At 48.8% G+C, this 15,879-nt stretch overlaps 1 protein-coding gene across 1 annotated transcript; it reads left to right on the forward strand.

The window, feature by feature from the left end:
* The first annotated feature begins 242 nt into the window (after positions 1–242).
* Positions 243–14,571, forward strand: LOC116949608 (thiol S-methyltransferase TMT1A-like). The gene is made up of 4 exons (XM_032967082.2): positions 243–671; positions 7,991–8,129; positions 10,106–10,277; positions 10,596–14,571. Exons 1-4 carry the CDS (start codon positions 449–451, stop codon positions 10,830–10,832), a joined length of 771 nt encoding a protein of 256 aa, XP_032822973.2. The 5' UTR covers positions 243–448; the 3' UTR covers positions 10,833–14,571.
* Positions 14,572–15,879: the final 1,308 nt, after the last annotated feature.

Raw genomic sequence — 15,879 nt, forward strand, 5'->3', positions numbered from 1 at the left:
TTTCCTTTCCAATACTTTGCACTCTGATCGGTGTTTTTTTTTGTAGGTATTGTTTGTCGTTGTAACTTTCTGACGCAACCCTACTGGACACGATGCAAAAAAAGAGCTTCATAGCTCATCGGATTTTTGTTACCGAGGCTCATTCTGATCGTGAGGACAACGTGGCAGGCTACACAGATTAATTCATTCCGGTTGAAATGAGTTACTGCTGCTGCCTGACCTTTACCCCCAACTACTCCTGACTGACCTTTACCCCCACAACTGCTGCCTGACCTTTACCCCAAACTTGCACTCGACATTGAAACTTGTGGTAAGGGGGAGCACGTGGGAGTGGAGGGACGAGTGGAGGGGCGAGTGGAGGTTCCAGCCAAGAAGAGTTGTCCCCCGCCCTCCTCGTCACGTGGGGTTCTCACCCATCCCATCCCTCGCGGGCTCGCTCATCCCCGCGATGGTGCTCGATGGTGACACAGCCAGCGACGGCGTTGCCGCTGGCTGCTGCTGCTGCTGGCTGTGGCTGTGCGCGGCGCTCGCCCTGCTGGGCGCGTGCTGGGCGGCGCGGCGCGCGCAGCTGTGGAGGCGCGAGGTGATCCCGCGCCTCCTCGCCGCCTTCAGCAAGCGGTACAGCCGCCTCATGGCGCGCACCAAGCGGGAGCTCTTCTCCAGCATGGACGGTCAGTGGCGGGGGGGGGGGGCTCAGAGGGGAGGGGCTCGTGCTGGGGGGCTGGGGGGGGCAGCTTGTGCTGGGGGGCTGGCGAGGGGGGGCTTGTGCTGGGGGGCTGGGGGGGGCTTGTGCTGGGGGGCAGGGGGGTGGCGGGGGCTTGTGCTGGGGGCTGGGGGGGGCAGCTTGTGCTGGGGGGTGGCGGGGGCTTGTGCTGGGGGGCTGGGGGGGGGCTTGTGCTGGGGGGGTGGCGGGGGCGAGCTCTTGCGGGGAGGGGGGGGGGGCTGGAGGAGCTTGGGGTTGAGGGGGGGGCACTTCCTGGCGATTGGGGGGCTCGTGCCGGGGGGAGGGGCTGGCGGGGTGGAGGGTGTTGCGTCACGGCAGGTGACGTCAGCCGTGTCGCTCCCCTCGGGGGTGCTGTTCACAAGAGGGCAGCAGGGCACTTGGGATTCAGGTTCCAGTGCGTTGCGTAACGTGTGTAGTAGAGGAGTAGAATGGGGAAGTGGCGTCACGTGCGCTGTCCAGTGCGATGACGTGACGTCATGCGCTCGGGGGGAGCAGAATGACGTCACGGCTCCTCAAGGATTAAAGGGGGGCCCCGTGACGTGAGCGGGGTCGTGGCTAGAGAGTAGGGTCGGAGAAGGGTGGAACGGGGAGCCAGGGGCAGGAGGGTAGGGATAGGGGGGAGAGGTCACAGTGCCAGGCTGGACGTGGCTGTGCTCCTCGCTCGGCCGTGTTGGCTGATCCCACGGCCGGCGCAGAGGAGACAGCACAGGGCAGCCGGCTGTGTCGGGACCTAGCCCGGGACCCCTAACCCCTGGGGAGTTGTTCACCCCCTGTGTGTTGTACTGTTAAGATTGGTAATAAACCCTTGGCGGAAGCCCTTAACTTACCTCAGCCTCGGGAACTTCTCAACACGTGTACCACAGCGTTGACGTGTACCACAGCGTTGACGTGTACCACAGCGTTGAGTGACGTGTGCCACAGCGTTGAGTGACGTGTGCCACAGCGTTGAGTGACGTGTACCACACCGTTGAGTGACGTGTGCCACAGCATTGCGTGACGTGTACCACAGCGTTGCGTGACGTGTACCACAGCGTTGCGTGACGTGTACCACACCGTTGAGTGACGTGTACCACACCGTTGAGTGACGTGCACCACAGCATTGCGTGACGTGCACCACAGCGTTGAGTGACGTGTACCACAGCGTTGTGTGACGTGTGCCACAGCGTTGAGTGACGTGTGCCACAGCGTTGTGTGACGTGTGCCACAGCGTTGAGTGACGTGTACCACAGCGTTGTGTGACGTGCACCACAGCGTTGAGTGACGTGTACCACACCGTTGAGTGACGTGTACCACAGCGTTGTGTGACGTGTACCACACCGTTGAGTGACGTGTACCACAGCGTTGAGTGACGTGTACCACAGCGTTGGGTGACGTGTACCACACCGTTGAGTGACGTGTACCACAGCGTTGAGTGACGTGTACCACAGCGTTGACGTGTACCACAGCGTTGGGTGACGTGCACCACAGCGTTGAGTGACGTGCACCACAGCGTTGAGTGACGTGTACCACAGCGTTGTGTGACGTGTACCACAGCGTTGTGTGACGTGTACCACAGCGTTGGGTGACGTGCACCACAGCGTTGGGTGACGTGTACCACACCGTTGGGTGACGTGCACCACAGCGTTGAGTGACGTGCACCACAGCGTTGAGTGACGTGTACCACAGCGTTGTGTGACGTGTACCACAGCGTTGCGAGGTCGCTTTTTGTTTGTTTCAGTTCGAGTGATAGAACAAGGTGCCTTGCAGTTTGCACATTCTAGAGCCATCTTTTAAAATAAATCCACTGCTGGACGAGGGCCTCCTTATTGCGGGTCATGGTTTGCTCTCTGACCGAATGATACTTTGACCACGTGGATCATCGTTGGCGGTGGCAGGGAGCATAGGAGTGCAGTACTACAATAGATTTAGCTGCACACCCCAGCCCTCGCGTCGCCCATCCAGGCACAATCCAGGCTCATGTCTGCTTAGCTTCTGAGAGCACGCACACCCGCACTATTTTCCACTGCGTACAACCGAGCCACGCCGGAACCGTGCCGAGCTGGCCCAACCCGGGTCAGGAGAGAACCTCAGCTGTGCGGCTGACGTCATAATCAATGGCATGCGTCATCAGCCCCAATGCCTGGCCCTGCTTGGCGCCAAGCCAGATTCGGATGTTTCGTGAGGCCTGCGTATATCACACTTTTTAGTTTCGGCTCAGCGTGGCAAATTGCCACTGGAAACTGCCTCTACTGTGAGCACCCCAGTGCTCGGCTTTGCTCGAATGTTCCAGTAGGGATAAGAGGGCTACACAGCTGTCAACCCAGAGGGTTTACCCCCTATTCTTGTACAGGCAAATTGAGTTTTCAGGTCCATACGGTGTACAGCCGTTTCAATACGGGCGCAAAGGAAAATGTGTTTGTCTGTTTGTGTTTCTCCCGTATGGTGGGACTTTGTAGGATGAACGTTGAGATTTATAAGGGGCACGGGGTGGCCAGTAAGGTCTGAATTGGTGTGTATTAAGGTAGGGGCACTGATACGGACGGAGTTGACAGGTATGGGCGTATGTCATGTCTCAACATTTGATTTCGCCTGGTCAACGTACGTGTTGGTGGAAATAACATTTATAGTACTGTACTGAGACTGCCCGTCGATGAAGTAAATTAATCAAGATTTAGTTTTATTTAGTCTGCATTAACGTGTGGCTAATTAACACGTGGTTAATGCAGACTTGAGTCCTTGCAAAAGGTATCGATTTGGCGTTTGAACATCTGGACGCAACTGTTTTATTGCCAGAAAAGGGTAAAACCTATTCTTACTTTTTCACACGATAAAAAAAAATTGTAATCAACTTTAATTTGTCATCGATTACTTTGCCCCCCACCGCGCCCTTTAAACATGGAAAGCCAAGCCAACCAGGACGCATATCCTGCGGGCCCTCCCATCTCCCTCCGCTCGTTAATGGGGCCCCCTAGCGGTGAGAGTGTGGTGATACATCAACGCCCCCCCCACCCCCCCACGTGTGGCTGACAGTGACCAAACAACAACCACCTACAGCGTGACGCGCACTACAGCCACGCCGAGGACGTCACAAAGCCACACCCATTACCTCCCCACCAGCGTCACCTGGAAGCAAAAGGCCGGACTATTTATTTTTTGTTTAAATAATAGGCTGCGTTACCCTTCCCGGCAATAATTTACAGGAGGTGTTAAGATGTTCGAAAGCCAAATAAACACACAGCTATTAATGCAAGCCATCAAAGTCTGCGTTAACCACACGTGCTTCGTGGTAAAACAAATATGCTGTGATAGTAATGTACCCATCGTCTTTGAAACTGATTGACCGACAGCAGAGACCGCCTTCGCGATGGCCTTGTGCCACCGGTGTTAGACCAGAGAACGACAAAAAGGCGCACTGCACAAAGGCGATGTTAATACTCTTTGGTTCTTTCGGTAAAGTCACGTAGGTGGAAAAATTAAATAAAACAAAAAATAATATTTTGATTTAAAGCTTTCGTGACTGCAGGGATTCACATTCTGTTTTATATTATTATTTTATTGCTTCCCTTCTACGTGACTTTACCGAAAGAACCAAGAATAAAAAATAATAAATCACGACGTTTCGATCGCAACACAAGCGGTCGTCCTCGGGCGAAAAAATTATAATACAGCGCTTGTTCAGCAGTTCCACTGTTCAGCAGTTCCACTGCTGGATGATATTTTTTCCGCCTGAGGACGACCGCTCGTGTTGTGATTGAAACTTCGTGATATATTATATGTTTTATTTTATTTTTCTACCCACGTGACTTTACCGACAGAACCAAAGAGTATGCATTACTGCGGTTAACGCAAGCTTCAAATCAAGAGAAGATGTAAATAATAATGAAGCATTAATTGCTCGGTTTGAGCAGTTATATCAGTTTCAAAGACAATGTTTTGCCACAAGCACGTGTGGTTTTTGCAGACTCGATGCCTTGCGATAGGTGCCTATTTAGTGTTTGAACATCTTAACGCTTCCCGTATTATTTCCAGAAAGAGTAAAGTCAGTTATATTTTTCATCATTTTGATCCCGCCAAAAAGGTTTGCAAAGATATTTTTCCCCAAACATTTTAATCTCATCGGATTATCCAAGTAATAATATTACTCAATTGGGACTACATACATAGCAATAATCGCCCCGACTAGCAAACTAATGCCGCAAGAAGGTCACTCTTGCAAATGAGACTCTCCTGGTCTCGTTGAGTTCCAACCTGGTTCACCAAAACAACTTTGAACCAAATGACGTTTATGCCAATATGACACAACAACGGACGTACATTTGCGGTATTTTCTGGCCATTTTCCTGGGTTTGCCATGTGTGGCAACACAAGCGGATTTCGGCCAATGCGTGAATGAGTTCGTTTTAATAGCGAGAGACATGGGGCGGATTTAAACTGTGGAGCCTGGTCCAGGAGTAACATCATAACGTTACAGTAAACATAATCATCTGCCTCACGTTACAGAAACCAGATCCATCTAAATTTTGATTTAAAGCTTTTGTGACTGCAGGGATTCATATTCTTGGTTCTTTCGGTAAAGTCACGTAGAAGGGAAACAATACAATAATAAGAATATTAAAAAAAAATTCTCACGACGTTTCGACTGATGATGATGATTGCTTGCTTGCGTTGCAGTCGAAACGTCGTTATAATTGTATTGTTTTATATTTGTATTATTTTATTGTTTCCCTTCTACGTGACTTTACCGAAAGAACCAAGAAACCAGATCCATATAGCCCAGTGTGTCTGCTCACTCCACACTGTTGGGGCCATACTGTACGATTGAGAAAGAGGAGGGGGGGCTGCTTGGGGTTCTGGAGAGACACAGAGAGATGGAGACGCAGAAATCATTAATATCAGAGACAATAATAGACACAGAGAGATATGGAGTAGATACAGACACGGATACATACAGGGAGAGAGATGTGAAGGGAGAGATAAACAATGACATTAAAAAACAAGACACATTTGGGAGGAGACAGCTGTTGGCAAATTGTACGAGATGGACACTGACACAAAGTGGCAAAGTGCAGAGAGAGATCGACAACAGGATTTTGTGAGTGGTTTGGGGGTCATGTGTTGTGCGCAAATCGCACGTGGTTAAAAATAGCACTTCGCATTCATAACACTTACACGACCCACTCCATGCACCACAGCATACTCTGTGTGCCAACATTCCTAACCACAGTGTAAGGGAGGCGGGTGGCTCTCAGGAGTTTGTGGTTGTAGCAGAGTAGTGTCACAATGTCCGTGGGTGTAAAATCTAAGCTTTTCATCCCCCAGTGCATCATGCGTCATCCCACGCACCTTGGCACTCAGCCCGAATATTGCGATTAGCACGGTTGGCTACGTACGGTGTGAAAGAATTTCAACATACGTACGTACGTACGGGAAATTATTTTACTGGTAGGAACCTCCTGGTTACACCAGCCCACAGGGGATTATTGTGTCCGTCCGTCCGTCGTGCATCCAAAATGGGAGGGGTGGGGCTGGGTGGAGAGGGGAGGGTGGGGAGGGGCTGGGTGGGGAGGGGCTGGGTGGGGAGGGTGGGGCTGGGTGGGGGGTGGGAGAGGTGGGGCTGGTCACCCCGTGGTGCCCTTATAAAACTCAACGTTTAACCTACTCACGCCGGCTTGTGCCCACCCTCACAGTCGGGCATATTTGTGGAATACACCACGTGGTGCCGCCGTTGACCCTGGCCATTGACCGAGCAACCCAACGTTCCTACCAGCTCCCTCCGCAGGAGAATGTGTTTCATTAAAAAAAAGTGGATAAATAATTATGGTAGAAGCCAAGTCCATAACACTATGTAACACGATTTTTGTCCCTGGGTAAGTGTTATTTTTTAATTGCTTATGCCTAAAAAGTATAGAAGATGGATATTATTCCCCACAAACTTTGATTTTGTGATTTGTAAACGTGACCATCTTGTCAGATGGTGGAGGCTTAATGATAAGAATCTTGACTTAAAGCTTTCGTGACTGCAGGAATTAATATTTTTTGGGTCTTTCGGTAAATTCACTTAGATGGGTTCAAAGAAAATAACAAAATAACAAAAAAACTACGACGTTTCGATCGCAACACAAGCGGTCATCATCAGGAAAAGGGGGGTTCGCTTCTAAAGACAAACTGCTTATAGAGGTTTGAAATGGGCGTAGCCCAAATGTCAGCAGCCAATGCTGCGACCGCGGCGGTGGTGGTGGTGGTGGGCTTTCCACCAATCAAAGGGCTGCCAGGCAAAAATTAGCATGTCAATGTAAGATCGCCAAGCATCTTCCACGGCAAGTGTGCCAAAGTGGCTATGTTAATGTGAGAGATTAGCATGTCAATGTGAGAGATTAGCGTGTTAATGTGACAGAGCAGCATGTTAATGTGACAGATTAGCATGTTAATGTGACAGATTAGCATGTTAATGTGACAGATTAGCATGTTAATGTGAGAGATTAGCATGTTAATGTGAGAGATTAGCATGCTAATGTGAGAGATTAGCTTGTTAATGGGAGAGATTAGCTTGTTAATGTGAGAGATTAGCATGTTAATGTGACAGATTAGCATGTTAATGTGAGAGATTAGCTTGTTAATGTGAGAGATTAGCATGTTAATGTGAGAGATTAGCATGCTAATGTGAGAGATGAGCATGTCAATGTGAGAGATGAGCATGTCAATGTGAGAGTCTGACATGTTAATGTGAGAGGTGAGCATGTCAATGTGAGAGATGAGCATGTTAATGTGAGAGATGAGCATGTTAATGTGAGAGATGAGCATGTTAATGTGAGTCTGACATGTTAATGTGAGAGATTAGCATGTTAATGTGAGAGATTAGCATGTTAATGTGAGAGATTAGCATGTTAATGTGAGAGATTATCATGTTAATGGGAGAGATTAGCATGCTAATGTGAGATATTAGCATGTTAATGTGACAGATTAGCATGTTAATGTGAGAGATTAGCATGTTAATGTGAGATATTACCATGTTAATGTGAGAGATTAGCATGTTAATGTGACAGATTAGCATGTTAATGTGAGAGATTAGCATGTTAATGTGAGATATTAGCATGTTAATGTGAGAGATTAGCATGTTAATGTGAGAGATTAGCATGTTAATGCGAGAGATTAGCATGCTAATGGCAGATCGCCGAGCATCCTCCACGGCGAGCGAGGCAAACTTGGTCTGTAACAGAGACACACAGATGGATAGAATTGTTGTCTTTGTGTATGTCTTTGTGTTTTTATCTGCATTCAATGCTACAGACCTGGTGCTTGACAATGAAAAGCCTCTTCATGTGTTGGAGATTGGAGCAGGCACCGGAGCCAACTTTGAGTTTTTCCCACCGGGCACCCAAGTCACGTGTCTTGATCCCAACCCGCATTTCAAAAAATTCCTGCTCAGGTGAGTGATGCGTCACACATACTGCAGCGTAGTATCCCGCCAGTGGCTTAGGGACCCGATTGAGGCTTGTAGAGGGCTGTGCGGTATTGATCTTTTTTCGTAGGGGAGTAACTTCAACTCAATGAGCAACACACATCCTTTGTTACTGAATATGTGTTGTCATTTCCCTCCATTTTATACTGATTGTGCAATTAGCGTCGTGCTATGAGCAGGAGTAGAATAAGAAGAATCCATTCTAATCTCTCACAGGCCAGTGCAGCCTTTATTAGTGTTAGAGAACGGCCCACAGAAGCGGGTATCACAGAGCTACTCCTGAGAATCCCTTCCAGGTGACCTCTGACCCACACGGTAGAGGACAGCACTTCCCAGCCTGCTTTGCATATGTGAGTAAAATTAATTGCGTGACAGTAAAATCTCTATTTACGTTTGAATGCTAGAATATTGCAAATTAAGTGCAGAACCAATTGTAATGTAACTCCCTCACCTGATATACAGGAGGTCGTGGGTTCGATCCCGACCATGACGCCTGCTGCTGTATATTTGGAGTTTGCGTCTCTCTCTCTCATCATCATCACGATGGCTATGAGATGTTAACTACCTCGCCTGGTATACAGGAGGTCGTGGGTTCCATCACGACCCTGGTGCCTGCTGCTGTGTATTTGGAGTTTGCGTGTCTCTCTCCCCGTGGTCGCGTGGATTTTTCCCCGCGTCCTCCGGTTTTTTCCTCCACATTTAGAATCGACATCACCACGCGTTCAGAGTTATTTGGCTGCTATAAATGTCCACATGCTAATAAGCCACTTCGTTAAGCTATCATTTGTGACGAGGTCGCTTCTGAAAAATAGCTACGTAGCTCAGTGGGCCTTACCTCGTAAAATAAAAAATAGTTTTTAGTTTAATGTGATGGGTTCTTTTTCTGACTTGGCTGAGACCCTCAAGTGAATGCGCTGGAGAAACGGGTTTTAAGAACAGGTTCCTGGCTGTATTCGACCCCATGACCCCACGCTCTCAGCAGTGTCAGCTCAGCACTGAGACCTCTGAGCCTCTCGGCAACCTCACCAACACCAATTCTTGAAGATCCTCTAGAATCAAGTAACCTGGAATGCGTCAGGGTCCCTGCCGACCAACCATGCTTACACCATAATCGTTTTTTTTGTTTATGTTAGATTGCGTAAATATAAATGTGTCGTTAAACTCACATTCACACCATGCTCTCCAACACACCGGCGTAGTGCTGTACGAGTGACGAATTGGCACATTCTGTTTACGTGACAAACCTCACTAATTGGCTGTGTCGGGTGGTGGCGGGTTTACCGACACATTTATATTTACGCGATTTAACAAAGCAAAAAAAAAACCTATATTATGCATGATATTGGTCGCAAAAACCTACGTGTTATGTTTACACAAATTCAAATCTGTACATGACGAGAAGGCGCATCACAATAGAAATGCTGCCGCAGGCTGGAAACAAATAAGAGTTGTTAACACACAGATGTGTGCAGCATTGCGTGTACAAGATCTCTATCAGCCTTAGCCAGACCACCAGCTCAATGGAACTGAATGTGTGGCCATTTTGTCATTGAGACATATTCTTCTGGGGCTCCCAGAGGCATGTGACAGCAGTGAACATTGTTGATTGTACTGCACTCATGAATCCTGAGGACCAAACCGGTCTACAGTTGCGCATTTTCAGAATTACAAAATGACCACAGTCACTCGCTGTGCAGTGTCGGCCTCGACAAGGCTGAGACATCTCTTGTACACGCAATTCGTGCCACGGTGCGTACGTACGTACGTTGAACTTCTTTCGCGCCGTAAGTAGACAACCGCGCTAATCGGAAGTGTGTGGGGAAGAATAATAAACCAAACGCAAAAAGCAGTTCAAATAGAATAAGAAATTGCTTGTGATATAAATCATAACCGTGAGCGCGCCACGCTTTCGCCATCGTCGCCGCCGCCCGATGCCTCCCCAGGGCGTTTGACGAAAACCGGCACGTGACTCTCCTGGACACGGTGGTGGCGCACGGGGAGGACATGCGCAGCGTGCCGGACGCCAGCGTGGACGCAGTGGTGTGCACCCTCGTCATGTGCTCGGTGCAGGAGCCTGAGGGCGTCCTGCGGGAGGTCATCCGCGTGCTGCGTCCCGTAAGGCTCGCCCCCGTGCATGCTTGCCGCAACAGCGCCAAACCATCCACAACGATCTCCCGTGTCCTCCTGTCACGCAATTTGGGGAAATGCTGTGCCTTTACAATTTGAGTAAATGTTGCGGATTTACTCCCCAACACTTTGGTGGGCTGAAGTAGCAATTATAATTGGCACGTTTTGTTTACGTAACACACCTTGCTAATTGGCTGCGCCGGATGGTGGCGGGTTAACGACACGTGAATGCTGACGCGATCTAACCCGAAAAAAAAAGACACCTTTATTATGGAATCTGATTCTGTATAATTGCATTGCGTGCAGGGCGGGAAGCTGTACCTCCTGGAACACGTGGTAGCAGCTCCCAACACGTGGGTGCGGAGCTGTCAGCAGATGCTGGAGCCTCTGTGGTCCTACATGAGTGACGGGTGCAAGCTGGCTCGTGACACCAGGCGCATTGTGCAGGCCGCGGGATTCTCAGAAGTGGACATCAAGAACATCAACGCGCCCCTTAAGTTCCCCCTGCTTAATCCGCATTTAGTGGGGTGTGCAGTGAAGTAGTTACACCGATCTACGTGGCTCCGTCCTGGTTGGTACGCAGATAACACATTCCTGTGGAGGGGGCTGGTAGGAAATTTGAAGTAATTACGAAGTAATTTTGTACGGATATTTAAGGCAAACTTGTTAGGGTCGTGCGCAGAAGAAAGTAAAATGAAAAGTGAGCAGAATTATAAAACGATGCCAGAAAGTGCAGCAGAAAGAGGTCCCACCAGAAAGTGCAGCAGAAAGAGGTCCCACCAGAAAGTGCAGTATAAAAGAGGTCCCACCAGTCGCACCAGAAAGTGCAGTGTACAATCCCCTGCCTCCCGTGAATTAGTCCCGGTTGGGCTTCCAGTCCATATAAGGGCACCACGGGGTGACCAGCCCCTCCCCACCCAGCCCCACCCCACCCAGCCCCACCCCTCCCACGTGGACAGACACCCACAGACATACACAATTAATCCCCTGCCTCCTGTGAATTAATCCCGGTTTGGCTTCCAATCCACTACGTTTCCTACCAGTATAACTACACCGCTACGTGCGCTGTACTCTTGCATACCTGGCGACCCATAAGGTTTACCTGGATTCTTGTACAGGGAAATTGAGTTTTCAGGTCCATGCGGTGTACAGCCGTTTCTATTTGTTCGTTTCTCCCCTGTGCTGTGACTTTGTAGGATGAACGTTGAGATTTATAAGGGCACAGGGTGACCAATAAGGTCTGAATTGGTCTGTAATAAGGTGGGCAGTGATAAGGGGTTGACAGGTAATGAATGCTCTTGGTATGCAATTAGTACACCGTTACATGTGGCGTACTTATAGAACACACTCAAGCATTAAATTATGATTTTCTCAATGAAATAATCCACACACGCAACACGCGTGTCCACTCCGCCACTGTTCGACGAGAAAGCCATCCGTCGTACAAAGTTTCATTCACTCAAACTGTCTTTTTATCTTCTCGCCAATGTGTTCCCATTGTGCGACTGGCATCATGCCACGGGACAAAGATTCCGTTTGGACATCTCAACAGAGCAGCACGCTGCACGTGTTGGAAAATAGCTCACGGAAACGATGTGTCCCCAGGGTTTCTCATAAAAAAAATGTTTTACTTCCAAGTGCCGTTTTTACCCTTTGCACACAGTCGAGGTAGCACTTTTTTCACGAGCTCTGTGATTAGATTGTGAACGTGACAGTCAAACTGAATGTTTTATTCTCAAATGCGGACTGTGGGGTACTCGAATGCAAGGCCAAATTTAATAGACCGTCAAAACCCAGGACCACGAGGGTGCCGGGCCATCGCTCTGACATCACGAGCCACGGGGGAATAAAAAAAAACCTCTTACCTGTGAAGCGTAAAATGACAAGGTCGATGTGAGAATTATTTTTACGAACTTCTCCGTTGCCCTGATGAGTGCTGCTCTGGCTGCGCCTGCGATCTCTTGGCCTGCTGCTGCCGGTGTTGGTGGTGGTGCTGAGCCCCGGCTGCTTTGTCTCGGGCTTACTGCATTGCAGTCCCCTCTCACGTGTTTCCTGCTATCTAAATGGAAACTTGATTTTGCTCTAAACGTGGCTGCTGTGACGGGATTAGCATGAATCTTAAGACTGTATTGATAGCAATTCATATTTTAGAGGTGGCACATATATAACAAAAGAGATTGATTTATTGGAACACTTTATAATTCACGTTTTAGAATGGTTGTTGTGATCACTTGCGTTGTGTGATCACTTGCGTTGTGATTCACTTGCTTTGTGTGATCACTTGCTTTGTGTGATCACTTGCTTTGTGTGATCACTTTGTGTGATCACTTGCTTTGTGTGATCACTGTGTGATCACTTGCTTTGTGTGATCACTTGCTTTGTGTGATCACTTGCTTTGTGTGATCACTTGTTTTGTGTGATCACTTGCTTTGTGTGATCACTTGCTTTGTGTGATCACTTGTTTTGTGTGATCACTTGCTTTGTGTGATCACTTGCTTTGTGTGATCACTTGCTTTGTGTGATCACTTGCTTTGTGTGATCACTTGCTTTGTGTGATCACTTGCTTTGTGTGATCACTTGCTTTGTCCACTTAAACCCGCCGGCTCTCAACAACCCTACTCCGTGGACAATGAGATTTTGTGGGGTTTTTTTTTGTCGTACGTTCTTGCGAGGACACCCCTCAGTCGCTATTCGTGTGGCCAAGGCGGCTCACGATCCTCGTCTTACTTCTTTGGTTCTTTCGGTAAAGTCACCACGTAGAATGAGAATAAAATAATAAAATAACACAATAAAATTCTCACGACGTTTCGGCCACAACACAAGTGGCCTTCAGGTGAAAGGTTCTATTTTATTCTCATTCTACGTGACTTTACGTTCTATTTTATTCTCATTCTACGTGACTTTACGTTACTTTACCGAAAGAACCAAAGAAGATGAATCCTTGCAGTCACGAAAGCTTTAAATCGAAATTTAGGTCCTCGTCTTACTTCTCCGATAATCGAGAGGAGCGTCACCTCGGCCCCCTTGTAACCTGCAGTCGCCGGCTCTGCCGACTCTTGTGACCGGGGTGGCCTGCCACCCCATGCCGATTTCCCTTGAGGACGTCCTCCATTTAAAAGGAGCTCTCCTGAGAAATCTCCGAGTCTTCGTGAGGCATTACAATCCCGGGTTTTTTTTGTTGTTGTCGGTTGCATAATAATATTACACCACGTAGGACAAACGACGCATTCTCGTGTAGTTTCCTGCAGTTGCGAGTTTGCTGAAATGCCATCAAGAAGCGTTGGGTTTTACTCCCCCTCACCCCCCCCCCCCCCCGATCGTGCGAAGCTGGGATATTATAGTTTTTTTCGCTCATCACGCGCGTAACATGAGGGGAGATTTATAAAGGCCTTTGCCGTGCGTGCAATCGCATAGTCGTGCGAGGTGCCTTGCATGAGTGATTAGCTTGTGAGCGATAAACGAAGCACTTAAGAGACTGGTGAATGATCTCTGTCCTCTTGGCTCCTCAACACTGGCCTCCGGTAAATGAGGCGGAGTCGTCTCGTACGACGGCTTGGTCATCGCCCCTCTGGCCTTCGGGAGATCTTTTGTCGAGTTGATGCGTAGAGACGTCACTTCATTTCAGCTGGGTCTGCTCGGGTCAAAAAAAAAACATTTCAGTACCTAAGCAATACGCATCCAATGAACATGTTTTTGTTTTTACAAAATTCATCAATAACTCCGCATTAAAAGAAAAAAACGTATATAAAGTCTGTAACGTTTCGGGCAATAGCCTTTCTTAGCACGTAGAGCCAGAGAGAAGGAGCTAACGAGGGTTGGGACTGCACTTCGTAGTGTAGGGCCTGATGAGAATGAAGTTTTTAAAAACAGTCTGATAACCTTTTTTATGGCATATACATAGTTACACTGTTCGTAGTTATTGAGTACCAGAGAAACCCTTACATCGAAAGTATGACTAAATAATTTAAATTTAAAGGTTACATTTTGCAATCCTTGGGCCCGTTGACCATTTTAATTAAAGCAGTCTTGGGACACTGAAGCAGCACAACTATGAAAATTAAACCAAATTATCTTGGAAGATGGAACGTTGGCCCAACATTGGTCATGTTTACTGGATCGCTGGGGCTACCTAGCAAACTAATATATATTTTAAAAAAACTATTTGCGTTCAATAATTTCAAGGTAAAAATGTTCTGATCTATGTTGACTTAACTTTATTGCTCCAAAAAAGATAATTGTAACAATGCTGTTGCCTTAAATAAAGCTCACGATCTTCACGCTACCTTTGCTTTTGAACCTTGAAGTGTGTGAATTTTGGTTTGTCTGGGCTCCCTCGCTTACCCTCTCGCACCGTACGTAGCCAACCATGTTAATCGGAGCTGCCAGGGGAAGAACAATCTAAACACAACAACAAGCAGTTACACATTCCTGCGGAGGGAGCTGGTAGGAACGTTGGGTTGCTCGGTCAATGGCCAGGGTCAACGGCACCACCACGTGGTGTATTGCGCAAATATGCCCGACTGTGAGGGCGGGCACAAGCTGGCGTGAGTAAGTTAAACGTTGAGTTTTATAAGGGCACCACGGGGTGACCAGCCCCTCCCCACCCAACCCCACCCCTCCCACCCCTCACCCAGCCCCTCCCCACCCCCCCCAATCCTGCCCCTCTCCACCCAGCCCCACCCCTCCCATTTTTGGATGCACGACGGACGGACGGACACAATAATCCCCTGTGGGCTGGTGGTGTAACCAGGAGGTTCCTACCAGTAATTAGTTTTCAACCTACAAGGCCGTCCATAGGGGAATGCGGGGCCAGGGGCAAATCCCACCGTGTAGGCTCCCCAACGCCTTCAAACTAAACCGGGAGTATTACAAGTGTGGGACCCCCCCCCCCCCCCAAAGCGCAGGGCCTGGGGCGGTGACCCGGATTCACCATACCCTAGGTAGGTACGGCTCTGATTCCCATGGGGGAAGAGCTCGCGGTCGTCCCCCCCCCTCCCCTGTTCTGCACGGTTTGGTTTCTTCCATTGGATCTCCATGATTTTGGCTATCCTTGGGTGTATTCGCACATCCTGTAATCTTCTTCAGGATTTTTTTTACAATATGTTGCTAGTGCTCGTCTTCCCTCTGTGTGCTCCAATTTCTCGGCTGCCTCTAATGTGCGGATCTTTTTCTGTACCCTCGGTTGTGCCCCCTCCTCCCCCGCCTGTTTATGTGCTCAGTAGTTGGTCTCTTCCAAATCTCTCTCTCCCTGTCCTTATTGCTCCACTTGGTTGCTCCCATCTGCCACATCCTCCCTGTCTTTATTGCTCCACTTGGTTGCTCCCATCTGCCACATCCTCCCCATCTGTGTTGCTCCACTTGGTTGTTCCCTTCTGCCAAATCCTCCCCGTCCTTATTGCTCCACTTGGTTGCTCCCATCTGCCACATCCTCCCCATCTGTGTTGCTCCACTTGGTTGTTCCCTTCTGCCAAATCCTCCCCGTCCTTATTGCTCCACTTGGTTGCTCCCACCTGCCACATCCTCCCCATCTGTGTTGCTCCACTTGGTTGCTCCCACCTGCCACATCCTCCCCGTCCGTGTTGCTCCACTT

The sequence above is a fragment of the Petromyzon marinus genome, chromosome 37 (genome assembly GCF_048934315.1).
Source record: "Petromyzon marinus isolate PM22_M1 ecotype Great Lakes invasive population chromosome 37, UKy_Petmar_22M1.pri1.0, whole genome shotgun sequence".
Lineage (NCBI taxonomy): Eukaryota > Metazoa > Chordata > Hyperoartia > Petromyzontiformes > Petromyzontidae > Petromyzon > Petromyzon marinus.